Source organism: Hylobates moloch, unplaced genomic scaffold (genome assembly GCF_009828535.3).
Source record: "Hylobates moloch isolate HMO894 unplaced genomic scaffold, HMol_V3 SCAFFOLD_15, whole genome shotgun sequence".
In the NCBI taxonomy this organism is placed as follows: Eukaryota; Metazoa; Chordata; class Mammalia; order Primates; family Hylobatidae; genus Hylobates; species Hylobates moloch.
Window position 1 is genome coordinate 94,631,346 of NW_026652290.1, and position 23,024 is coordinate 94,654,369.

General features: G+C 58.5%; 2 protein-coding genes across 2 annotated transcripts in view; both read left to right on the forward strand.

The window, feature by feature from the left end:
- The window catches only part of PLIN5 (perilipin 5), a 15,794-nt gene extending 10,890 nt beyond the window's left edge, over positions 1-4,904 (forward strand). Inside the window, exons 6-8 of the mRNA XM_058428924.1 lie at positions 1,655-1,857; positions 2,419-2,532; positions 3,393-4,904. Coding sequence (XP_058284907.1) covers positions 1,655-1,857; positions 2,419-2,532; positions 3,393-3,944 — 869 coding nt within the window. The 3' untranslated portion in view covers positions 3,945-4,904. The remainder of the gene's footprint in view (positions 1-1,654; positions 1,858-2,418; positions 2,533-3,392) is intronic.
- Positions 4,905-13,557: 8,653 nt separating this feature from the next.
- Positions 13,558-20,963, forward strand: PLIN4 (perilipin 4). The gene is given in 5 exon segments (XM_058428128.1): positions 13,558-14,242; positions 14,245-15,000; positions 16,519-16,706; positions 20,469-20,555; positions 20,631-20,963. Coding segments are annotated over 5 exon segments (1,962 nt in total). The 5' UTR covers positions 13,558-13,644.
- Positions 20,964-23,024: the final 2,061 nt, after the last annotated feature.

Sequence of the window (23,024 nt, forward strand, 5' to 3'; positions counted from 1 at the left end):
GGTCTCCAACTCCTGGGCTCAAGTGATCCCCCTGCCTTGGCCTCCCAAAATGCTGGGATTACAGGTGTGAGCCACTGTGCCTGGACTATGATATATTTTTATTTTTTTCCACCATATCTTGTGTGGATTTTCTCTTTATTATTTTTAATTTTTTTAATTTTTTTTTTTTTTTGAGACGGAGTCTCGCTCTGTCACCCAGGCTGGAGTGCAGTGGCCCGATCTCGGCTCACTGCAAGCTCCGCCTCCCGGGTTCATGCCATTCTCCTGCCTCAGCCTCTCCGAGTAGCTGGGACTACAGGCGCCCGCCACCACGCCCGGCTAATTTTTTTTTGTATTTTTAGTAGAGATGGGGTTTCACTGTGGTCTCGATCTCCTGACCTCGTGATCCGCTCGCCTCGGCCTCCCAAAGTGCTAGGATTACAAGCGTGAGCCACCACGCCCGGCCTCATTTTTTTAATTTTAATTTTTTTTTTGAGACGGAGTCTTGTTCTGTTGCCCAGGCTAGAGGGCAGTGGCGTGATCATAGCTAACTGCAGCCTTCAATTCCTGGGCTCAATTGATCCTCCTGCCTCAGCTTCTCAAGCAGCTGGGACTACAGGCACACACCACTGTGCCCAGCCCTGGCTACTTTCCGTATTTCTTTTTTAGAGATGGGGTCTTGCTATATTGCCTAAGCTGGTCTCAAAGTCATCCTCCCTGGGTTCAAGCAGTCCTCCCATCTCGGCCTCCCAAAGTGCTGGGATTACAGGTGCATGCCGCTGCGCCCAACCTATATTTTTAAAAGGCTGCTTAAAAGGCTGGGCGCGGTGGCTCAAGCCTGTAATCCCAGCACTTTGGGAGACCAAGGCGGGCGGATCACGAGGTCAGGAGATCGAGACCATCCTGGCTAACACGGTGAAACCCCGTCTCTACTAAAAATACAAAAAAATTAGCCAGGCGTGTTGGCGGGCGCCTGTAGTCCCAGCTACTCGGGAGACTGAGGCAGGAGAATGGCGTGAACCCGGGAGGCGGAGCTTGCAGTGAGCCGAGATCGCGCCACTGCACTCTAGCCTGGGGGACAGAGGAAGACTCCGTCAAAAAAGGCTGCTTAAAAAATGCTTAAGGCGGGCACGGTGCTCATACCTGTAAAAACACACTTTAGGAGGCCGAGGCCGAGTTCTAGACCAGCCTGGCCAACGTGGTGAAACCCCATCTCTACTAAAAATACAAAACTTAATCAGGTGTGGTGGTGCATGCCTGTGGTCCCAGCTACTCAGGAGGCTGAGGCAGGAGAATCGCTTGATCCTGGGAGGCAGAGGTTGCAGTGAGCTGGGATAGTGCCACTGCACTCCAGCCTGGGGGCAGAGCGAGACTCTATCTCAAAGAAAAAAAAAAATGGTTAAGCAGTTTGGGGCCAACGTGCCTGAGTTCCAATCTGGGTCTGCTTCTTGCATCCTGCAGGATCTCACCTCTCCCTTGCCTCGGTTTTCCTCCTGTGTAAAACAGGGCCCACAATAGTGCTTACATCTTAGGGTTTGGGGAAGACCAAATGGGTTGATGTCAGTCAAGGGGAACTGTGAATGTGGGAACCTGTGGCTTCTGTACCCAGAGGTGGGTGAGCAGATGTGGAGGGGGTGGCTGTGCTGACCCCGCGCTGTCCCCGCATCCTGTCCTCCAGCGGCACTGGCAGCTGAGGCTGAGGGCCCTGAAGTGGGTTCGGTGGAGGATCAGAGGAGACAGCAGGGCTACTTTGTGCGCCTCGGCTCCCTGTCAGCGCGGATCCGCCACCTGGCCTACGAGCACTCTCTGGGGAAACTGAGGCAGAGCAAACACCGTGCCCAGGACACCCTGGTCCAGCTGCAGGAGACGCTGGAGCTGGTGAGAGCCCGCTGCCCGCCTCTGCTCCGGGATGCAGGCCAATCAGCATGGATTGAGCGCCAGCTGAATACCAGATCCCGTGCTAAGCCTGAAGCAGGAGGCGGAGCTGGGTGCAGCTGTCTCCAGCTGCGTGTGTTCAGGGCTGGGGGACCCGGGCCTGGAGGAGCCCAGGGATGTCATGGCTCTGCCTAGAGAGTCAGGGAGGGGTTTTGTGGAAGAGGGGAAGGAGAAGCTGGAATTTATAGCGAGTTAGGGTAGGTCAGAAGAGAGCCTTCCTCTTCTGGTGCCCTCCTCATCAGAATCCTCCCATCCTCAGCTCTTCCCTCCCCGCAGCAGCCACCAGAGGGCACCTGTGAGCCCCTGAGTCAGGTCTGTCCCTTCTCTACCCACAGCCCTCTATGGCTACCACCTCCCTTGGGGTCCAAAGCCAAGTCTTCCCCACGGCCCTGCACAACCTGCCTCGGTCTCCTAAATGCTTCCTGAGGCCAGATCAGTGGTCCTGGACCCCACCGCCACCCCTAGATCCCCCAGCTCTGAAGACCACCATTTCTGTCCTTGCAGATAGATCACATGCAGTTTGGGGTGACCCCCACCGCCCCGGCCCGCCCTGGGAAGGTGCACGAGCTGTGGGGGGAATGGGGCCAGCGCCCTCCGGAGAGCCGCCGCCGGAGCCAGGTGAGACCGCAGGAGTGCCAGGTGAGGTGGTGTCTGCCACCAGGCCGCGGAGGAAGAGGGGGAGTGACGGACTGTGGGTCAGCCCAGTACTGCTGGGAAACCCAGCTCAAGATATCTCAAACCAAGTGCTGAGCTCAGTTAGTTGAGGTGTCTGTGGGGGGAAACTGAGGCAGGTTTAAGTCCCATTGTGTGTTTTACTTATGTATTTATTTTGAGATGGAGTTTTATTGTTTTATTTATTTTTGAGATGGAGGGAGGTGGGAGGAGAGGGGCGTGTTGGCCCAGGCAAGCAATAGTCCCTGGCTTCCCACTCCTTCTCTCTTTCCCTCCCTCCACATTCTCTCCCTGAATCTATAGCCTATAAACCATCTCTCCACTTTCCACTTTATTTTTATTTATTTATTTGAGATGGAGTCTCACTCTGTCGCCCAGGCTGGAGTGCAGTGGCACGATCTCAGCTCACTGCAACCTCCGCCTCCCAGGTTCAAGCGATTCTCCTGTCTTAGCCTCCTAAGTAGCTGGGACTACAGGTGCCCACCACCACGCCCGGCTAATTTTTTTTTATTTTTGGTAGATACGGGGTTTCACCATGTTGGCCAGGCTAGTCTTGAACTCTGCACCTCAGGTGATCCGCCTGCCTCGGCCTCCCAAAGTGCTGGGATTACAGGCATGAGCCACTGCACCCGGCCCCATTGTGTGTTTATGAAGGAGACTGAGTCAGGGCTGGGTCATGTTCTGTGTGGGGGACAGGACTATGAGACAGGTTGACAGTCCCACTGTGGGTCCATCAGAGAAACCGAGGCAGGACAGCAGTCCTCCTGGGCTTCCATAGGGGAAACTGAGGTCCCCGCCCCCTGCAGGCAGAGCTGGAGACGCTGGTGCTGTCCCGCAGCCTGACCCAGGAGCTGCAGGGCACGGTAGAGGCGCTAGAGTCCAGCGTGCGGGGCCTGCCCCCCGGCGCCCAGGAGAAGGTGGCTGAGGTGCGGCGCAGCGTGGACGCCCTGCAGACCGCCTTCGCTGATGCCCGCTGCTTCAAGGACGTGCCAGCGGCTGCGCTGGCGGAGGGCCGGGGTCGCGTGGCCCGTGCGCACGCCTGCGTGGACGAGCTGCTAGAGCTGGTGGTGCAGGCCGTGCCGCTGCCTTGGCTGGTGGGACCCTTCGCGCCCATCCTTGTGGAGCGACCCGAGCCCCTGCCCGACCTGGCGGACCTGGTGGACGAGGTCATCGGGGGCCCTGACCCCCGCTGGGCACACCTGGACTGGCCGGCCCAGCAGAGAGCCTGGGAGGCCCAGCACAGGGATGGGAATGGGGACGGGGACGGGATGGGTGTTGCCGGGGACATCTGCGAGCAGGAACCCGAGACCCCCAGCTGCCCGGTCAAGCACACCCTGATGCCCGAGCTGGACTTCTGACCCATGGGCCAGTGGAGGCGGGGAGGAAAGGCCACCTGCACGCCCCGATCCCTGCTGCCCCCTGGTGGCCACACGTAAGCACGAGGCCTTGGCCTTGACCCTTCTTTGGAATCAGGCCCAACTCGGGATCCCTCACCACCATTTTGGTATTGGACTCTCCCATTTTTTCCTTGAACACATGGACAAAGAGGCCCAGGGGGAGCAGGGCCTCGAACCCAATTCAGGCCAACCTGAGCCACAAGCTGGGTTCTTCACCTATGTCCTGCTCCCCAGCTCCATGAAGCTCATCCAAATCTTTCCAAGGGGCTGGGCACAGTGGCTCACGCCTGTAACCCCAGCACCTTGGGAGGCTGAGGCAGGTGGATCATCTGAGGTCAGGAGTTCGAGATCATCCTGGCCAATATGATGAAACCTTGTCTCTACTAAAAAAATATTAAAAAAAAAAAGCCAGGTGTGGTGGTGTGCGCCTGTAGTCCCAACTAGCTGTGAGGCTGACGCAGAAGAATTGCTTAAACCTGAGAGGCGCAGAGGTTGCAGTGAGCAGAGATCACGCCACTGCACACCAGCCTGGGTGACAGAGCGAGACTCCATCTAACAAAAAATAATAACAGCCTCCCCAAGAAATACACATTTTGCCCAATGCCTTCTGTTTGGGGCTTTGAAAAATAGAGCCCTGACTGGGTGTGGTGGCTGACACCTGTAATCACAGCACTTTGGGAGGCCAAGGTGGGAGGACTGCTTGAGCCCAGGAGTTGGAGGCTGCAGTGAGCCATGATCTTGCCCCTGCACTCTTGCCTGGGTGACAGAGCAAGACCCTATCTCAAAAATGTTTTTAAAAAATACTTTACAGGGAAACACACATTTTGCCCTATTTGGAACTTTGAAAAGTGAGTCCTCCTCTGCCCATGGGCTGTCCTGCTCAGCCTGCCATACCCACTTGCTTTGCTGTTTGAGATTTGCCCCCGGAATAAAGGTCCTTTTTGTTGAAAGGCCCATGTGTGTGTTCCAGCCAGGGTGGGTCTCAGTCCAGGGGGCTGGGGGCCACAGAGGTGTGTCACTGCAGAGACACAGAGAAGGGGGCGTGTAGAGCCAGAGTTCAAGATCTAGAAGAATGATGCTTCTCTGACCTGCCTGTCATCCTGTCTGGGATCCACCGTTACTGCCCAGCCCACGTGGGGTAAGCATTGCCACTTAAAATTAGCCAGGCACCACGGCTCATATCTGTAATCCCAGCACTTTGGGAGGCTGAGGTGGGAGGATTGCATGAGCCCAGGAGTTCTGACACAAGCCTGGGCAACACAGGAGACCTTGTCTCTACAAAAAATTGTAAAATGACGCATGGTGCGAGCCTGTGCCCCAGCTTCTCAGGAGGCTGAGGCAGCAGGATCGCTCAAGCCTAGGAAGTTGAGGTTGCAGTGAGCTTTGATGGGTAACCACTCCACTCCAGCCTGGGCAACGCAGCGAGACCCTGTCTCTCAAACCAGAGCATTGCCCCTTCGGCCGCATGGAAGCTGTTCTCATCCTGGTACAGGTGAATTTCGTGGAAATTGCAGGGAGCAGAAAAGAAGAGGAAGGAGTCAGATGGGGCAGCTGTCTCTCCACCTCCTGGTCCTGCAGGAGCTGGTCTTGCTGTGGTCTCTCCAGCTGCACTGGCCAGGATGGGAAGACACAGGCAGGGCAAGGGCCGTGGGCTGGTCTCAGGGGGTGCCTCCTGTCCTCTGACCGCATTCCTGGCTGCTCTTCCGATTCCCCTGGGGCTGGGCGGGGTGTTGGGAAACCACAGCTTGGTATGGTGAGGTCAGGGTGGCCCCTGACTTCCCTGGGACATAGTCCAGAGGGCAGCTCTGGGATCTCCGACCACTTCCACCAGCCAAATCTACCTCCCTGCTCCTGTTCTGGAACCTCCCACAGGTCCCCACTGCCCACAGGCCAAACTCTTCACCTTCCAGCTTCCTCCTCCAGCCTGACCTGGATACTTTGCTCTCTTCCCACTGAAGTGGGCACATACCCACCTCCGGGCCTTTGCTGAGGCTGTTCGGCCACCTGGAATACCCTTCCCACCCCCCATCCGTCCCTCGGACACATCTCATACATCCTCAAGGCCCAGCCTCAATGCCGCCTCCTCCAGGAAGGCTTCCTGGACTCCATCCCAGCCGGATACTTCCCTCCTCCAGTCCTCCATAGGCCACCTTCTCAAGGTTTCTTGCCCTTTCCACCTTGATTTATAGCCCCATGCAGCCTTGCCCTCTCTTCCCACATGAGGCTGGGGGCTCCTGGCAGGGCCAGGCCTGTTGAGGATGATCAGAACAGCACACAGGGATAGGCATTTTGGCAGAGGGAATAGCTTAGGGAAAGGCACAGCAGCAGGGAAATCAGTTTCACTGGAGCAGAGGTGAGGAAAAGAGAATGGGTTGAGCTAAGCCCTGGGAATTTTTTCTTTTTTTTTTTTTTTGCTGGGGGGTGGGTGCGGGGAAGGAGTCTAGCTCTGCCACCCAGGCTGGAGTGCAGCGGTGCGATCTCGGCTCACTGCAACCTCCACCTCCCAGGTTCAAGTGATTGTCCTGCCTCAGCCTCCCGAGCAGCTGGGATTACAGGCGTGCGCCACCACACACAGCTGATTTTTGTATTTTTAGTACAGATAGGATTTTGCCATGTTGGCCAGGCTGGTCTCGATCTCCTAACCTCAGGTGATCCACCTGCTTCGGCCTCCCAAGATGCTGGGATTACAGGCATGAGTCACCATGCCTGGCCCATTAATTCATTTAATTTTTATTTAAAAATATTTTTTGGGCAGCCGGGCACGGTGGCTCATGCCTGTAATCCCAGCACTTTGGGAGGCTAAGGCAGGCGGATCACGAGGTCAGGAGATCAAGACCATCCTGCCTAGCACAGTGAAACCCCGTCTCTACTAAAAATAAAAAAATTAGCTGGGTGTGGTGGCGAGTGCCTGTAGTCCCAGCTACTCGGGAGGCTGAGCAGGAGAATGGCATGAACCCGGGAGGCAAAGCTTGCAGTGAGCCGAGATCACACCAGTGTACTCCAGCCTGAGCGACAGAGTGCGACCCCGTCTCAAATTTTTTTTTTCTTTTGAGACGGGGTCACGCTCTGTCGCCCAGGCTGGTCTCAAACTCCTGTGCTCAAGTCAGTCCTCCTGCCTCGGTCTCCCTAAATGCTGGGATCACAGGGTGAGCCATGGCACCTGGCCTGAGGTATATATTTTTAAAAGGGAGAGGAGATCCAGGAAGGCCTCTTTGAGGAAGTGATATTTGAGGAAAGATCTGGAAGGAGGTGAGGGATGTGGGAAAGGGTGCTGGAGGCAAAAGCAACAACGCGCACGAAGGCCTTGAGGCAGGGTGTCGGGGGCTAAGCAGGCACAGTCACGTGTGTCTCTGAGGGACTCCTCTGTCCTGGCGTGTTATGGGAACAGTGAAAAGACCTGTGTGTCTGGAGCAGAGTGAGGAGAAGAAGGAGGGGAAGGTGGGGAGCGGACGAGGCAGGTTATGCAGGGCCTAGTGGGCTGTAGGAAGGGGAATTGGGCTTTGACCCTGGGCTCCCACCCTAGGGAAGGTGGGAGCCATGGAGGGTGCTGGGCAGAGGAGGGCAGGTCCTGGCTGGGATGTTTATGGTCACTTTTTAATTTTTTCTCCCCACACACTGGGCTGTGGCTGCCCTTTGGGAAGGGGAGGGGCACCCAGAGCTCTCCCAGCCACCCTTGGGAAGCACTGGCTGGTAGGAGAGGTTGGGGGACACCCCCCCCTTCTCTTCCCTCACTGTTTGTCAAACACAGCGTCGGCTCCAAGGAGACAGATGGCCTGGGAATCATCAGATCCTGTGACTGGACCCTCCCTCCTCCCAGCCCAGTGCCCAGAGCCACCCATGGGGTCTGCCCTCTCACCCCCAATAACACAGGGCTAGGAACCCTGTCTCAGGGGCAGGTAGGAGGGGGACACAGGCCAGGGTAGGCGTCACGGCCATTCCTCTGCCTACCCACCCACAAACAGCCCAGCACATAGGCTGGGCTCAGCACAAAGGTTCCGGGTCTGGGTTTGAATCCGGTCCTCACCACTTCCTGGAACAGGACACCTCCTCCAAGGAGCCTCCCTGGGTTGGCCCAAGCCCCCCAGGCTGGATTTCCACTCCTGGGGTGCCCCCAGCTTGGCTGGTGCTCCATCTTGGTCTGCGTTTTGGCCCAAGTCCCTTCTGGAGAGTGACGGGCTCCCCTCCACACTGAGGACACCCCCTGCTCCTTGCCGAGACCCCGCTTCTGCCTGGGTAACGCGAAGGTAGCATTTGTTCAGTGCACGACCTCATCTCACAGAGGCTCACGATCACACAGAGGCTCACAACCACTCTCTGTGTTGCTCCATTGAGCCAAACGTGTATTAAGCACCAAATGTATGCAAGGCACTGTTCTGTGGGTAGAAGAGGGTGCCCTGTGGGAACTTGCGAGGAGGTGTTCCAGGCAGAGGGCACAGCCTGTGTAGAGGCCCTAAGGCAGGGCCATGCCAGGTGTGCTGGAGGCATAGCGAGGAGGCCTGCGTGACTGGGATGAAGCAAGCGAAGGAGGAAGCTGGGGGAGATGAGAGCAGAGAAGAAGCTGGACGTTACGGGACGTGGTGCGGAGTATGAGGGAGAAAACGGAGGCACAAAGATGGTAACCGGCCAAGGCGTCCTGGCGCAGCAGGGATTTGAACTACACCCAGCTCGTGGATGGAACTGGAGGCAGGACGGCACACAGGCGGTCCCTTGGGCTCAGGAGGGGAGCCCAGCTGGCCCGTGAGCCACTCAGCCTGATGCAAGCTGTGGGCAGGGAACAGGGGAAAGGTGCTGGACCCAGGCCCACGCTGGGCTGGGCAGGTGGCCACGTGACCGTCCAGGCCACCTCCCCCGGGCCTATTGGCCGCCTGCCCCTGCTGGCTGGGCCTGCGCCTGCCCCAGACCCTATAAGGCCAGGGAGCCGAGGGCAGAGCCAGCTGCCAGCCGGGCCGGTCCGTCCTCCAGGGAACCCCGCGCAGTCCAGGTGAGCGGGGCTGCGTCTGCTTCAGTGACACCAGGGCGAGGCCAGGCCTGCAGGTGGGTGTCGGGGGCTGCTCAGGCTTTCGGTGGGGACTGGGTGTGGGATGGGAGCCCGGGGAACCCCCATTCACGCACCTTCTCTGCCCCCATCCAGCTTCTCACGTTCTCACTATGTCTGCTCCGGACGAAGGGAGACGGGATTCCCCCAAACCGAAGGGCAAGGTAAAGCGAGGAAACGGGGGGGGCAGATTCTTGCTGGGGCCTGGAGATGCCCAGAGCTGGGGAAGGTGACCTCCACAGTCTTGGGGTCTCAAGTCTGGAGAGGTGCTTCCCTGATGGGCTGGCGGGAGAGGTCTGGGAGTCATGATGCCAATCCCTTCCTTTCTGACCCAAGCTGGAGGCGGGGGACCCACGCAGACCTCGGCACCTTCCCCAGCGGGTGACCTTGGGCCGGCCTCAGCTCCGCCCCTCTCTGAGCCTCAGTTTCCCCATCTGTGCAGTGGGGATCCTGGAAGGAAAAGGTCTTTGGAGATCTGATAGACGATCTTTTTTTCTCTGCATGGGAGGAAGGCTGAGTCTGCCCATTGCCCAGGTGTGGAAACTGAGGCTGAGTGGCTGAAACACTTTCCCGAGGTCACCCGGGAGCAAGGGGCCGGGGCGGCACTGGGCTGATCGATCGATGCGTCCTCTGACCCCTGTCCCTGCCGAGGCTTGGCCCGCTCATCCTGTACACCCCCTTCCCCACGCAGACCCTGGGCAGCTTCTTTGGGTCCCTGCCTGGCTTCAGCTCTGCCCGGAACCTGGTGGCCAACGCACATAGCTCGGCGAGAGCCCAGCCGGTTGCTGAGCCCGCAGGAGTGCCTGCCGCCGAGGCTGCCCAACCACAGGCTCAGGGTGAGTGGCCGGCTCAGCTAGGGGCGCGGGGGGACTCTAGACATGGACCTGGGAGAAGGAGCTCCCCAGGCAGGGACTTCCAGCCATTTGGGGAGCTCTCCATATTTGTCTGTGTGCTCTCATCAGACGCTAGGACATCTTGTGGTGGATGGGGAAACTAAGGCATAAATATGGGGGGTGAGTGGCCAAAGGTGGCTTTCAACCCAGCCTGTCTCCCTGCAATGCCCCCCACTCAGTCCCTCGGCCATTCCCCCACCCTGCACCCCGTTTCTGATGCACCGTGGCCCGGGCTGAGTGAGATCCAGACTCCCAGGGAGGAGGAACAGCTCCCCTGGGGTCACACAGCCTGGGGGCTCCCCAGCCTCCTGTGGCTCAGCTTGGGCTATCAGGGACAGTGACAGGGAACCCAGGGTTGGGGCGGCCGCCTGAGCTGGGCCTCCCTCTGGGCCCAGAGCCCCAGGCAGCTGACTTCTGCTCCACATACCTTGGCCTGGCGATAGGCAGCAGGCAGCTGTGGCGGGGGCGGGGCGGGGCGGGCTGGGCAAGGGGCTGTTCCCCCACCCCAGGCTATATGAACCCCGGGACCCAGGGTGGGCGTCCAGCACCCAGCAGAGGAAGTTCTACGGAGCCCTGCTTCAGGGAACAGCGGCCCTAGGCTTGGGGGGAGCCCCCAGCGGGGTTGGGGGGTGACCAGGTCTGGCTGGTAGCCGTGGATGTCACCTCCTGCTGTCCCTGGCGGGGTAGCTGAAACAATTGTGACCTTTCAGGCCGTGCCTGGCTATTGCGCAATGGGCAGCCGGGGTAGATGGTTCTAACCTGCATCCTTCACCCTCCCTGACCGGCCCCTGTCCCCACAGTGGCTGCCCACCCAGAGCAGACGGCCCCATGGACGGAGAAGGAGCTGCAACCTTCGGAAAAGGTGAGAGGCGGGTGCAGGGCAGGGTCTGATGTGGCAGGAGCCCTGGGGGTGCCCCCTCCTGGGACATTTCTGTTCCTGCCATCTGGGGGGCTGCTGTGGGCCTAAGGGAAGGCAGACAGCCTGGGGATCCCAGGCGGAGCTTCCCCCTCTGAGCCTCTATTTCGACATCTGTGAAATGGGTGCAGCTACCTCACTCTAATCACGTAAGGTTCCAGTCTACGCAGGGTTGTGCCTGGCACGATGAGACCAAAGTGACAGCAGCGTTAAGCACTTTATTTCTTCTACTTTTATTTTTTGAGATGCAGTTTCGCTATTTCACCCAGGCTAGAGTGCAGTGGCACGATCTCAGCTCACTGTAACCTCTGCCTCCCAGGTTCAAGCGATTCTCCTGCCTCAGCCTCCTGAGTAGCTGGGACTACAAGTGCTCACCACCATGCCCAGCTAATTTTTGTATTTTTAGTAGAGACGGGGTTTCACTATGTTGGTCAGGCTGGTCTCGAAGTCCTGACCTCAGGTGATCCACCCACCTCAGCCTCCCAAAGTGCTGGGATTACAGGCCTGAGCCATTGCACCTGGCAAGAGGACCTGTTTTAATCAGCATTTTCCAGATGAGGATATTAGCTCAGAGAGGGCATGTGGCTTGCCTAAGGCCACACAGCGAGTGTCAGGGGCAGAAGAGGGTAAAAAGCTGGGACTTGAACCTGGGTCTCTCCAACTACAGAGCCCAAGGTACCCACCGGAGCCAAAGCTGTGAGGAGACGGGTTCTGAGAATATAATTTCAGGGCTTCTCAAACTCAGTACTGTGGATATTTGGGGTTGGATCATTCTCTGGGGTGGGGCCATCCTGGGCACTGCAGGGTGCCGAGCAGCATCCCTGGTCTCCACCTATTCCACGCCAGGAGCCTCCCCAAGTTGTGACAACTACAGATGTCTCCAGACATCACCCAGTGCCCCCTGGGGGCAGAATCACCCAGTTGAGAACTACTGAATTAAAATAGCACCTTGGCTGGGCACGGTGGTTCACGCCTGTAATCCCAACACTTAGGGAGGCTGAGGCAGGCAGATCAATTGAGCTCAGGAGTTTGAGACCAGCCCGGCCAACATGGTGAAACCTCATCTCTACTAAAAATACAAAAATTAGCTGGGCGTGGTGGTGCATGCCTGTAATCCCAGCTACTCAGGAGGCTGAGGCAGGAAAATTGCTTGAACCCAGGAGGCGGAGACTGCAGTGAGCCAAGATCTCGCCACTGCACTCCAGCCTGGGTGACAGAGTGAGACTCTGTCTCAAAAAACAAACAACAAAAAAAAACAGCACCTCACAGGTACACCTGAGTGTTAGAACTCCTAGGCCATCATCACCTTCATTCATTTTTGTTTTTTTAATTTTATTTTTATTTGTTGAGACAGTCTTGCTCTGTCACCCAGGCTGGAGTGTAATGGCGCGATCTCGGCTCATTGCAACCTCCGCCTCCTGGGTTCAAGCGATTCTCCTGCCTCAGCCTCCAGAGTAGCTGGGATTACAGGTGCCTGCCACCATGCCTGGCTAATTTTTATATTTTTAGTAGAGACAGGGTTTCACCATGTTGGTCAGGCTGGTCTCGAACTCTTGACCTCAGATGATCCACCTGCCTCGGCCTCCCAAAGTGCTGGGATTACAGGCGTGAGCCACCGCACCTGGCCTGTTTTCATTTTTTTAAAGACGGGGTCTCACCGTTGCCCAGGCTGCTCTTAAACTCATGGGCTCAAGCAATCCTCCCACCTTAGCCACCTATAGTGCTGGGATTACAGGCGTGAGCCACTGCGCCCAGCCTGAATATATTATTATCATTATTATTATTTGAGATGGAGTCTCGCTTTTTCACCCAGGCTGGAGTGCAGTGGCGCGAGATTGCCAAGGCTCACTGTAAGCTCCGCCTTCCCGGGTTCACGCCATTCTCCTGCCTCAGCCCCCCGAGTAGCTGACACTACAGGCGCCTGCCACCACACCTGGCTAATTTTTTGTATTTTTTAGTAGAGGCGGGGTTTCACTGTATTAGCCAGGATGGTCTTGATCTCCTGACCTCGTGATCCACTTGCCTCAGCCTCCCAAAGTGCTGGGATTACAGGCATATATTATTATTTTTGAGACAGAATCTCATTCTGTTGCCCAGGCTGGAGTACAGTGGTATGGTCATATCTCACTACTGCCTCAACCTCCTGGGCTCAAGCAATCCTCCCACCTTAGCCTCCCAAGTAGCTGGGACTACAGGTGTGCCCCCCGCCCAGCCAACTGTTAAAATTTTGTAGAGACTGGGTCTTGTTTGGTTGCCCAGGTTGATCTTAAACTCCTGGGCTCAAGTGATCCTCCCACCTTGGCCTCCCAACATGCTAGGATTGCAGGCATCAGCCATCACACCCAGCCTGGATATAATGATTTTAATAAGCAATTTGGTCTCCCTGGTGTCACTAGGACGCCAGGCTCAACGTTTGCCATGAATGGAGAATAAGCAAGAGCAACAGAAATGTAACTGTAGGACCTGCGCTGAGTCCAGGCCTGGGGACCTTGGCTGTGTCCAAGCCTGGGACGTGCTGTCATGGACGAGGCCTGCCTTGCAGCCGGGAAAGGGGGTGCGTGAGAATGGAAGAGGCTGGCGCTGTGAGCTCGTGAGGACTTTATCCCAGAGAGCCAGGGTGCCACGCCACAGCCCGATGAGTGTCTGGCTGACCGTGGTCGGGGTGAGGAGGAAGCAGCTCGGTTTTTGAGGAGGTGGGGCCTCTGGGTGCCTGCAGTTCCTTGCCCCAAGGCACACTAGGGGGCTAGGCTGGTGGACATCGGGGTGGAGTACGCCTCTCAGTCCTTCTCTTGATCCACCTGTGTCCTTTCTCAGCAGATGGTGTCCGGGGCCAAAGACCTGGTGTGTTCCAAGATGTCCAGGGCCAAGGAAGCTGTGTCCTCCGGGATGGCCAGCGTGGTGGACGCGGCTAAGGGAGTGGTCCAGGGAGGCCTGGACAGCACTCGGTCTGCACTCACGGGCACCAAGGAGGCGGTGTCCAGCGGGGTCACAGGGGCCATGGACATGGCTAAGGGGGCCGTCCAAGGGGGTCTGGACACCTCGAAGGCTGTCCTCACCGGCACCAAAGACACGGTGTCTGCTGGGCTCACGGGGGCAGTGAATATGGCTAAAGGGACCGTACAGGCTGGCGTGGACACCACCAAGACTGTGCTGACCGGCACCAAAGACACAGTGACTGCTGGGGTCATGGGGGCAGTGAACTTGGCCAAAGGGACTGTCCAGACCGGCATGGACACCTCCAAGGCTGTGCTGACGGGCACCAAAGATGCTGTGTCCACTGGGCTCACAGGGGCAGTGAATGTGGCCAGAGGAACCATTCAGACCGGTGTGGACACCAGTAAGACTGCCCTAACAGGTACCAAGGATACCGTCTGCAGTGGGGTGACCGGTGCCGTGAACGTGGCCAAAGGGGCCGTACCAAGACTGTGCTGACCGGTACCAAGGACACCGTCTGCAGTGGGGTCACCGGTGCCGTGAATGTGGCCAAAGGGACCGTCCAGACAGGTGTGGACACAGCCAAGACGGTGCTGAGTGGCACTAAGGATGCAGTGACTACTGGAGTCATGGGGGCAGTGAATGTGGCCAAAGGAACCATGCAGACTGGCGTGGACACCTCCAAAGCTGTGCTTATGGGTACCAAGGACACTGTCTGCAGTGGGGTTACCGGTGCCATGAGCATGGCCAAAGGGGCTGTCCAGGGGGGCCTGGACACCACCAAGACAGTGCTGACCAGAACCAAAGACGCAGTGTCCGCTGGGCTCATGGGGTCAGGGAACGTGGCGACGGGGGCCATCCACACTGGCCTCAGCACCTTCCAGAATTGGTTACCTAGTACCCAGGCCACCTCCTGGGGTGGACTCACCAGTTCCAGGACCACAGACAATGGTGGGGAGCAGACTGTCCTGAGCCCCCGAGAGGCACCGTTCTCTGGCGTCTCCAGGCCCGTAGATGTACTCAGTGTAGGCCTGGAGCCTGCCTGGGAAGCTGCAGCCACTACCAAGGGCCTTGCGACTGACGCAGCGACGTTCACCCAAGGGGCCGCCCCAGGCAGGGAGGATACGGGGCTCTTGGCCGCCATACACGGCCCCGAAGAAGCCCCACGCTTGGCAATGCTGCGGAATGAGTTGGAAGGGCTGGGGGACATCTTCCACCCCATGAATGCAGAGGAGCAAGGTGAGGGGATGCCTGGGTTCATGGGTCCCTGAGGCAGGCACAGCTGCTAGCGGGCCCTTGACTTTTTTTTTATTTTTATTTTTATTTTTTTTTTGAGACTGTCTCTCACTCTGTCACTCATGCTGGAGTGCAGTGGCGTGATCTCGGCTCACTGCAAGCTCCGCCTCCCAGGTTCACGCCATTCTCCTGCCTCAGCCTCCCGAGCAGCTGGGACTACAGGCACCCGCCACCACATCTGGCTAATTTTTTGTATTTTTAGTACAGACAGGGTTTCACCGTGTTAGCCAGGATGGTCTTGATCTCCTGACCTTGTGATCCGCCCACCTCAACCTCCCAAAGTGCTGGGATTACAGGCATGAGCCACTGTGCCCAGCTGGGCCCTTGACTTTTAAAAAAAAAAATGTATTTATTTGGTTTGTTTCAGATGGGGGCCTCCCTGTGTTGCCCAGGCTGGTCTCGAGCTCCTGGGCTCAAACGATCCTCCTGCCTCAGCCTCCCAAAGTGTTGGGATTACATGTGAGCGCACTCGGCCCTTTTTTGTTTTTTTAGAGACAAGGTCTTGCTCTGTCACCCACACTGGAGTGCAGTGGTGTGTTCACAGCTCACTATAGCCTCAATCTCTTGGGCTCAAGTGATCCTCCTGCTCCAGCCTCTCAAGTAGCTGGGACCACCATGCCCAGCTATTTTTTTTTTTTTTTTTTTTTTTTGTATCTCTATGTTGCCCAGGCTGGTCTCAAACTGGGTTCAAGTGATCCTCCAGCCTCAGCCTCCCAAAGTGCTGGGATTATAGGCATGAGCCACCATACCCAGCTTCATTTGACTTTTATTTTTACTTATTTATTTTTGAGGCAGAGTCTCGCTCTTGTCGCCCAGGCTGGAGTGCAGTGGCAGTGCCAGCTCACTGCAACCTCCGCGCTTCCCGGGTTCAAGCGATTCTCCTGCTCAGCCTCCTGAGTAGCTGCAATTATAGGCGCCCCCCACCATACCCGGCTAATTATTATTTTGTATTTTTAGTAGAGATAAGGTTTCACCATGTTGGCCAGGCTGGTCTTGAACTCCTGATCCCAGGTGATCCACCTGCCTTGGCCTCCCCAAGTGCTGTGATTACGGGCCTGAGCCACTGTGCCTGGCCTCACATGACTTTTTTTTTTTGAGACGGAGTCTTGCACTCTTACCCAGGCTGGAGTGCAGTGGCACCATCTCAGCTCACTGCAAGCTCCACCCCCCCGGGTTCACACCGTTCTCCTGCCTCAGCCTCCTGAGTAGCTGGGACTACAGGCGCCTGCCACCACCCCCGGCTAATTTTTTGTATTTTTAGGAGAGACGGGGTTTCACCGCGTTAGCTAGGATGGTCTCAATCTCCTGACCTTGTGATCCCCCAGCCTCGGCCTCCCAAAGTGCTGGGATTACAAGCGTGAGCCACCACGCCCGGCCCTCACTTGACTTGTATAAAGCCCAAGCCCAAGCCCTGATGCCCTGAGGGGCTTCCGGGACTGAGCAGTGCATCTTCCTTTCCAGCTCAGCTGGCTGCCTCCCAGCCCGGGCCAAAGGTGCTGTCGGCGGAACAGGGGAGCTACTTCGTTCGTTTAGGTGACCTGGGTCCCAGCTTCCGCCAGCGGGCATTTGAACACGCGGTGAGCCACCTGCAGCACGGCCAGTTCCAAGCCAGGGACACTCTGGCCCAGCTCCAGGACTGCTTCAGGCTGGTAAGAGCTTCCCCCTGCTGCTGCCCCTTGCCCAGGGCACTTCTTAGAACCCCTGCCCAGGACTCACCCAGCTGCAGATGCTAACTGAGCACCTAGGATATGATGCCGTCAGCGTCACCGATGGTCATGGGTCTGTACTCATGGGGCTTGCCTCCTGGCAAGAGGGATGGAGCTAGATCAGATCCTTAAAGACAGCGGGTAGGCCGGATGCGGTGGCTCACGCCTGTAACACCAGCAATTTGGGAGGCCGAGGCGGGTGGATCACTTGAGGCCAGGAGTTCGCAACTAGAATGACCAACACAGGAAACCCCGTCTCTACTAAAAATACAAAAATTGGCCGGGAGTGGTGGCGGGCACCTGTAATCCCAGCTATTTGGGAGGCTGAGGCAGGACAATCACTTGAACCCGGGAGGCGGAGGTTGCAGTGAGCCAAGATCGTGCCACTACACTGCAGCCTGGGCGACAGAGCAAGACTCTGTCTCAAAAAAAATAAAGACGGCGGGGACACAAAGACAGCAAAACAATCTGTGTGCAGAGGGGTAGTGGGCTGGGCAGGAAGGCTGTCCCTCTGGGCCCTGTCCTGACCGATGGGGAAACAGCTGTGCAAAGCCCTCGAAAGCAGGGACAGGACAGCAAGCTACTGGGGAGCAAGTTGGGTGTGTTCGGGGAATGGAAAGGCGGCGCTGTGGCTGGGGAAAGTGAAGCCGGGATGGGATCCAGGGAGCCCCCAGGGCCTGGGGCTGCAACGCACGCAGGAAAGGACCCAACGCAACATGACTCGGATGCATCCAGGGGTCACGCGCCCTGGCCAGAGTCGTCCACCCCTCCCACTGGCCCCGCTCTCTTCCTGTGGCCTAGGTTCTCCCCTTTGGCAATGTGGATGTTGGGGCCGGATCATGTTCTGGGGTGGGATCGTCCTGGTCCCTGCAGGGAGCGGAGCAGCGTCCCTGGCCTCCAGTCTCCCCCTCCCCAGTCCTGAGGGCCAACATTTTCTCTAGAAGCTGTTGTGCGTCCCGGGAGGCAGAATCTCACAGGACTGCTCTGGGGTTTTGTGTTCTTGAGACAGTGAGACAGGGTCTTGCTCGGCCACCTAGGCTGGACTACAGTGGCTTGATCATGGCCCACTTCAACCTACTGGGGTCCCTCCCACCTCAGCCTCCCAAGCAGCTGGACAACTGGCATACACCACCACACCCAGCTAGTATTTGTTGTTGTTGTTGTTGTATTTTTAGTAGAGATTAGATTTTCCTATGTTGCCCAGGCTGGTCTTAAACCCCTGGGTTCAAGTGATCCTTCTGCCTCAGCCTCTGGGTGTGCGCTACCAAACCTGGTTAAATTTTTTGTAGAGATGGGGCCTCCCTATGTAGCCCAGGCTGGTCGAGCTTCTGGGCTCCAGCGATCCTCTTGCCTCAGCCTCCCGAAGTGCTGGGATGACAGGCGTGAGCCACCGTGCCCAGCAGTCACAGGGTTTACATGTTGGTGGACAGCAGTCCCACCCCGGCGGGCCATGAGAAACCTCAAGCCGCCTCAGTCAGGATTTGTGGCATGCAGCCCAGGCCACTGTGTTTCCAATCAACATCCGGGGTCTGTGACAAGCTGCAGTTTGAGGGTCTAACCCAGGGTTCTCAGTGCGGATGACCTGCCCCCAGGGGACACTAGTCCACGTCTGGGGACATCTGGGTTTGTCACAATTGGGGGAAGCCCCTGGTGGAGAGTGAGTGGAGGCCAGGGACTCTGCTCAGCACCCTGCAGTGCTCAGGGTGGCCCCACCCCAGAGAACCATCCGGCCCCCGTGTCCACAGTGCCGAGGGCAAGCCTGTCCTAGGGACCCTCGGGACACCTCACGTCACTGTGGCCACCCCCAGGTGCACAGTCAGTCGCTGCTGTGCCTGTGGCACGCGGTACAATGGTGCAGTTGGAAGGTGTTCTGTAAATGGAATGAAGGAATGGGCTCACCCTCATGGCCCGCTACAAGCGGCTGATCACAAAGCACTTTCCCACCTTCAAATCCTCACAGCGAAGTAGCTTGGGCCAGAACTCAGCCCAGGTGCTTTTCAGAAGGGGAGAAGGAGGCCACAGGAAGAGAAGAGCTTTGCTTGGGGCCACACGCGAAGGATGCTGAGCTGGGAAATGCGATGTGGTGTGTGACTCATCATGCCTCACTTGTTCCTTTAAGTGCTACTGAAGGCCTTGGATATCCAGGCCTGCCCTCGAGGGGGTGACGCCATCGTTGGGGAAGATAATTCACAAATGAATGTATAGGGCGTCGCGTCGGATGATGCTTGGAAAATGGAACATGTACCAGGATAAGGAAGTGGCCATGCTGGGGCTGGTCACCCTGAAGAGGGGACACTTAAAGTCAGGTCTAAATGACAGGGAGTACATCAGAATGGGCAGGAGTGTGATCTGAGCAGAGGGCACGGCCCGTGCAAAGGCCCTAGGGCAGGACCGTCCTGGCGTGTTGGAGGAACAGCAAGGAGGCCTGGGAGGCTGGAGCCGAGTGAGGAGCGGACGGGGCAAGTCGGGCTGGACCTGGGCTTTGAACCAAGGGAGGTGGGAGCCCTGGAGGGCTCTGGGCAGAGGAGTGGCCTGATCCAGGGTGGATTTCACTTAAAAGGATGGCTCTGATGGGGAGGTCAGGCCACCGGGCGGGGGCAAGGGCTAGAGGCGGAGACAGTGGGACGTAAACCCAGGCAAGTGCTGCCCGGCCTCAGGAGTCACGCTGTGGTGGTGAGAAGTAGCTGGGCTCTGGGTGTTTCAAAGTCAGAGCTGCCCGGGTCCGATGTGGGAAGTGAGAGAAGACCCCAAGAGATCCCCCTGAGGCTTGTAACCTGAGCAGACAAGGAGAGCAGGGGGGCTGAGGGGAGGCCGGGCAGGTTGCAGCGTGGATATTAGGCGCCTGGCCTTGGACAGGGCGAGGGGAGATGCCTGATGGGCACCGAGGGGATGCGTCTGCATACGCAGCTGGCTTCAGGTCTCCAGCACTGGCACGGCGAGGGCTGCGAGGGTGACAGCAGTCTGGAGTCGATATTTTGACTGCGTGCCGCATCCCCACCAGCCATTGAGATGACGAGGAAGACGGGGCCCTGTGGACAGGGTGGCAGGGCGTGGGTGCCACGTGCTGGGGACACAGCAACGAGGACAGAGTCCTGAGCATTCCACCACCAGGGGTGGATAAACACCAAAGCCGCGCGCTGTGCCCCCGAGGAGAGGGGCAGATGTGACGGGAGGGACTGGGGCTGCCACACCACGGGCCGGGAATGGTCTTGCCAAGGGTCACCTGGAGCTGAGGCTGAACGCGGGCCTTGTGAAGGACCTGGGAAGCAGGCTCCGGGCTGAGTGGGCAGTGTGTGCAAAGGCCCTGGGGCAGGAGCCTGCTGGAGTGGCCGCAGTGGAGACAGCAGTGGGGTGCCATGGGAGATGAGGCCAGAGGTGTCCCAGGGGCCAGCCCACCAAGGCCATGGTGCGGAGCTGGGTTTTATCTTAAGGGCACTGGGCAGCCACAGGAAGGTTTAGGGGTTAGGAGTGACATGACCCCATGGACGCTGTGTTACGTGCGCTCCCTGATGACCTCATGGGGAAGTTTGAACTACTGCCTTTTTCTGCGAGACAACACGCCCACTGTGGTACAACTGACTTGGAACTCGTGGCCTTTCTCCCAGGACTGTGAATACACCCAGGTCCCTGGGGGAGGGGGAGGTGGGGGTTGTGAAAGGTCATTTGCCAAGAAGCCATCATTTCCCCACTGTACTCTCTCTCCAGATTGAAAAGGCCCAGCAGGCTCCAGAAAGACAGCCGTGTCTGGACCAGGGCTCAGGTGCCAGTGTGGAGGACGCTGCTGTCCAAGAGGTGGGTCTGGCACAGGGCTGGGGTCCCCCCACCCCGCCCACGGGTCTCCACTCACCTCGTGCCTTCCTCCCACAGGAGCGGGATGCCGGGGTTCTGTCCAGGGTCTGCGGCCTTCTCCGGCAGCTGCACACGGCCTACAGTGGCCTGGCCTCCAGCCTCCAGGGCCTGCCCGCCGAGCTCCAGCAGCCGGTGGGGCGGGCGCGGCACAGCCTCTGTGAGCTCTATGGCATCGTGGCCTCGGCCGGCTCTGTAGAGGAGCTGGCCGCAGAGCGGCTGGTGCAGAGCCGTGAGGGTGTGTACCAGGCTTGGCAGGGGCTAGAGCAGCTGCTGGAGGGCCTACAGCACAACCCCCCGCTCAGCTGGCTGGTAGGGCCCTTCACCTTGCCCCCTGGCGGGCAGCAGCTGTAGGAGTCTGCAGGCCCGGTGCGGGGTCGCCCTGCTCTGCCCAGGGAGGAGCTGCCTCAGACCTTCTCCCCGCCCGCAACCCTGGATCGGTTCCCTAAAGCCCTAGACCTCTGGGGCTGCGGCTGGCTGAGCACCGAGGGGCTGCGGAGGCAGTGACCTTCTAAGCTGGGCCACCCCACGCCCTGCTCCAGGTCTGCCTGCACCTCCCACGTCCTCCCCAGCGCTGCCTGCTCCTCTCGGAGCCTGGGGTCATTTAGCCCGCCAGCCAAGAGCCTTCCCTTGAAGATCCCAAGTGAGCACTGCATTTAGGAAAGAGAAAAAGCAGCATGCCCAGCCTGGAAGGGCATCTGTTTGCCCCGCTAGCAACCCTTTTATATCTAGCCAGGCTCTTCCAGTCCTGCAGCACAGGCCCCCAGCTATCAGCGGTGCAGGCAGTACTGTGGCATCCCAGGCTCCGGGCAGCTCTGTCCTCATGCTGAAAGTGGGTCTCTGGCCTTAGCACACCTTGAGGGTCTTAAGAACCACATTCCCTCATACTAGAAGGTACTAGAAAATGTGACACTGTCATCATCATCCCAAGGCAGGCTGCTACTGCCTTTGCTGACCCCCAGGGTGGCCTCACGGTCGGGACAAAGTTGCCAGGAGCCACAGCTGGGGCTTTGCACCAGCCTGGCTTCAGACTGTGCAATTTGCAGGGGGTGGTGGGGGTGCAAAAACAAGCAAACAGGCTGCTTCTGCCTCCAGCCGCCCACCACAAGCCTGCCCCGGGCACCTGGGGCTCTGAGGCCCCTGGGGCGGCTGGGCCCAGCGGCTGCCCCTGGAGAACACAAAGGACTTCCCCGCAGGGAACTGTGCCCTATGGAGGGATCAGACAGGGCTGGGAACAGCCACAGAGGCCGTGTGCCTGTGACGCAGCCCCTCCTCCCCTGCACACTCCTCCTGGGTCCTCACGCCTACCCAAGCGCCGGGCTACAGAGGAAGCAGGGCTGGGGAGGCTGTGGGCATCAAAGACACTGGCGGCGGCGGACCCACCCACTGGGCAAGGCCGCCCAACCCCCTGCTCTTAGGCTGGCCCAGGTCCTGGAGGCTGGCAGGGTCGGGTGTGAGAAGTGCCATGGCTGCGCTCAGGCCAGTGGGAAGGAGCCGTTCAGCCCGGCCTCCCCAGGAAGCCATATCCCCACTCGCCCGGTAAGAGAACCTTGCCATCCCCTTTCCACGCTCTCCTAGGACACGAGCCCAGGAACCCCAGACCCGGGGGGAGGAAGGGTGGAGGGGCTGCTGGCCCCCAGGGGTCACCGTGCGCACCGGCGGCCGTGAGGGGCCGGGGCATTCAGCTCAGCTCTGAACTGGGGAAGCTGGCACAGCAGGGACAGCCTCAGGTGACGGGCCGTGAGAGGGGACGGGTCAGGAGCCTTCCCCAGCCTTCTCCTCAGCCTGACACCCATGGCTAGTGGAGGCTAGGACGCCAGACACAGCCATTTGCAGAAATCAGGCACAGTGACTGCAGCTTATGTCCAGCCAACCAAGCATGGGGCCGGGGCTCGGGAAGTCCCTTCCCGCCACACCACAGCCTAATTCTTACTGGGACGGAGGACAAACACGAGACGCCACTGTGGAATGAGCAACTTCGGTGCACGGGGTGACTTGCTAGGGACCGTGCCCACGTGACAGTCCCTTATGCAAAGGAGGAAAGAGAAGCCCCGAGTGGGAGGGCAACCTGTCGAAAGTCACAGGGTGCGCGGGTGACACAGCTGGGGTGAGTCGAGGCTGGCCCGAGGCCCATGCTCCTTGAACACTGGAGACCACTGTCAGCTAGCAGTGGCCCTTAGGCAAGGCCCGGTCTCTACCCTCCCAGCCCAGCCTTGGGGGCCCTCGCCCTCCCCACATCTGACCTGCTCACCTGCCTGGACGCTGGGCTGCCAGAGGCAGGAAGCATCAAACTCCCCAGCCTCGTGGGTGAGGGCCGGGTGCAGGCAGCACAGCTTAGATGCCCTGGTTTGTCCCTCGTCTCCTGGGAAGCGCTTGCTCCCACCCAGCTCTCCCGCCACCGGCCTTTCAGGGTTG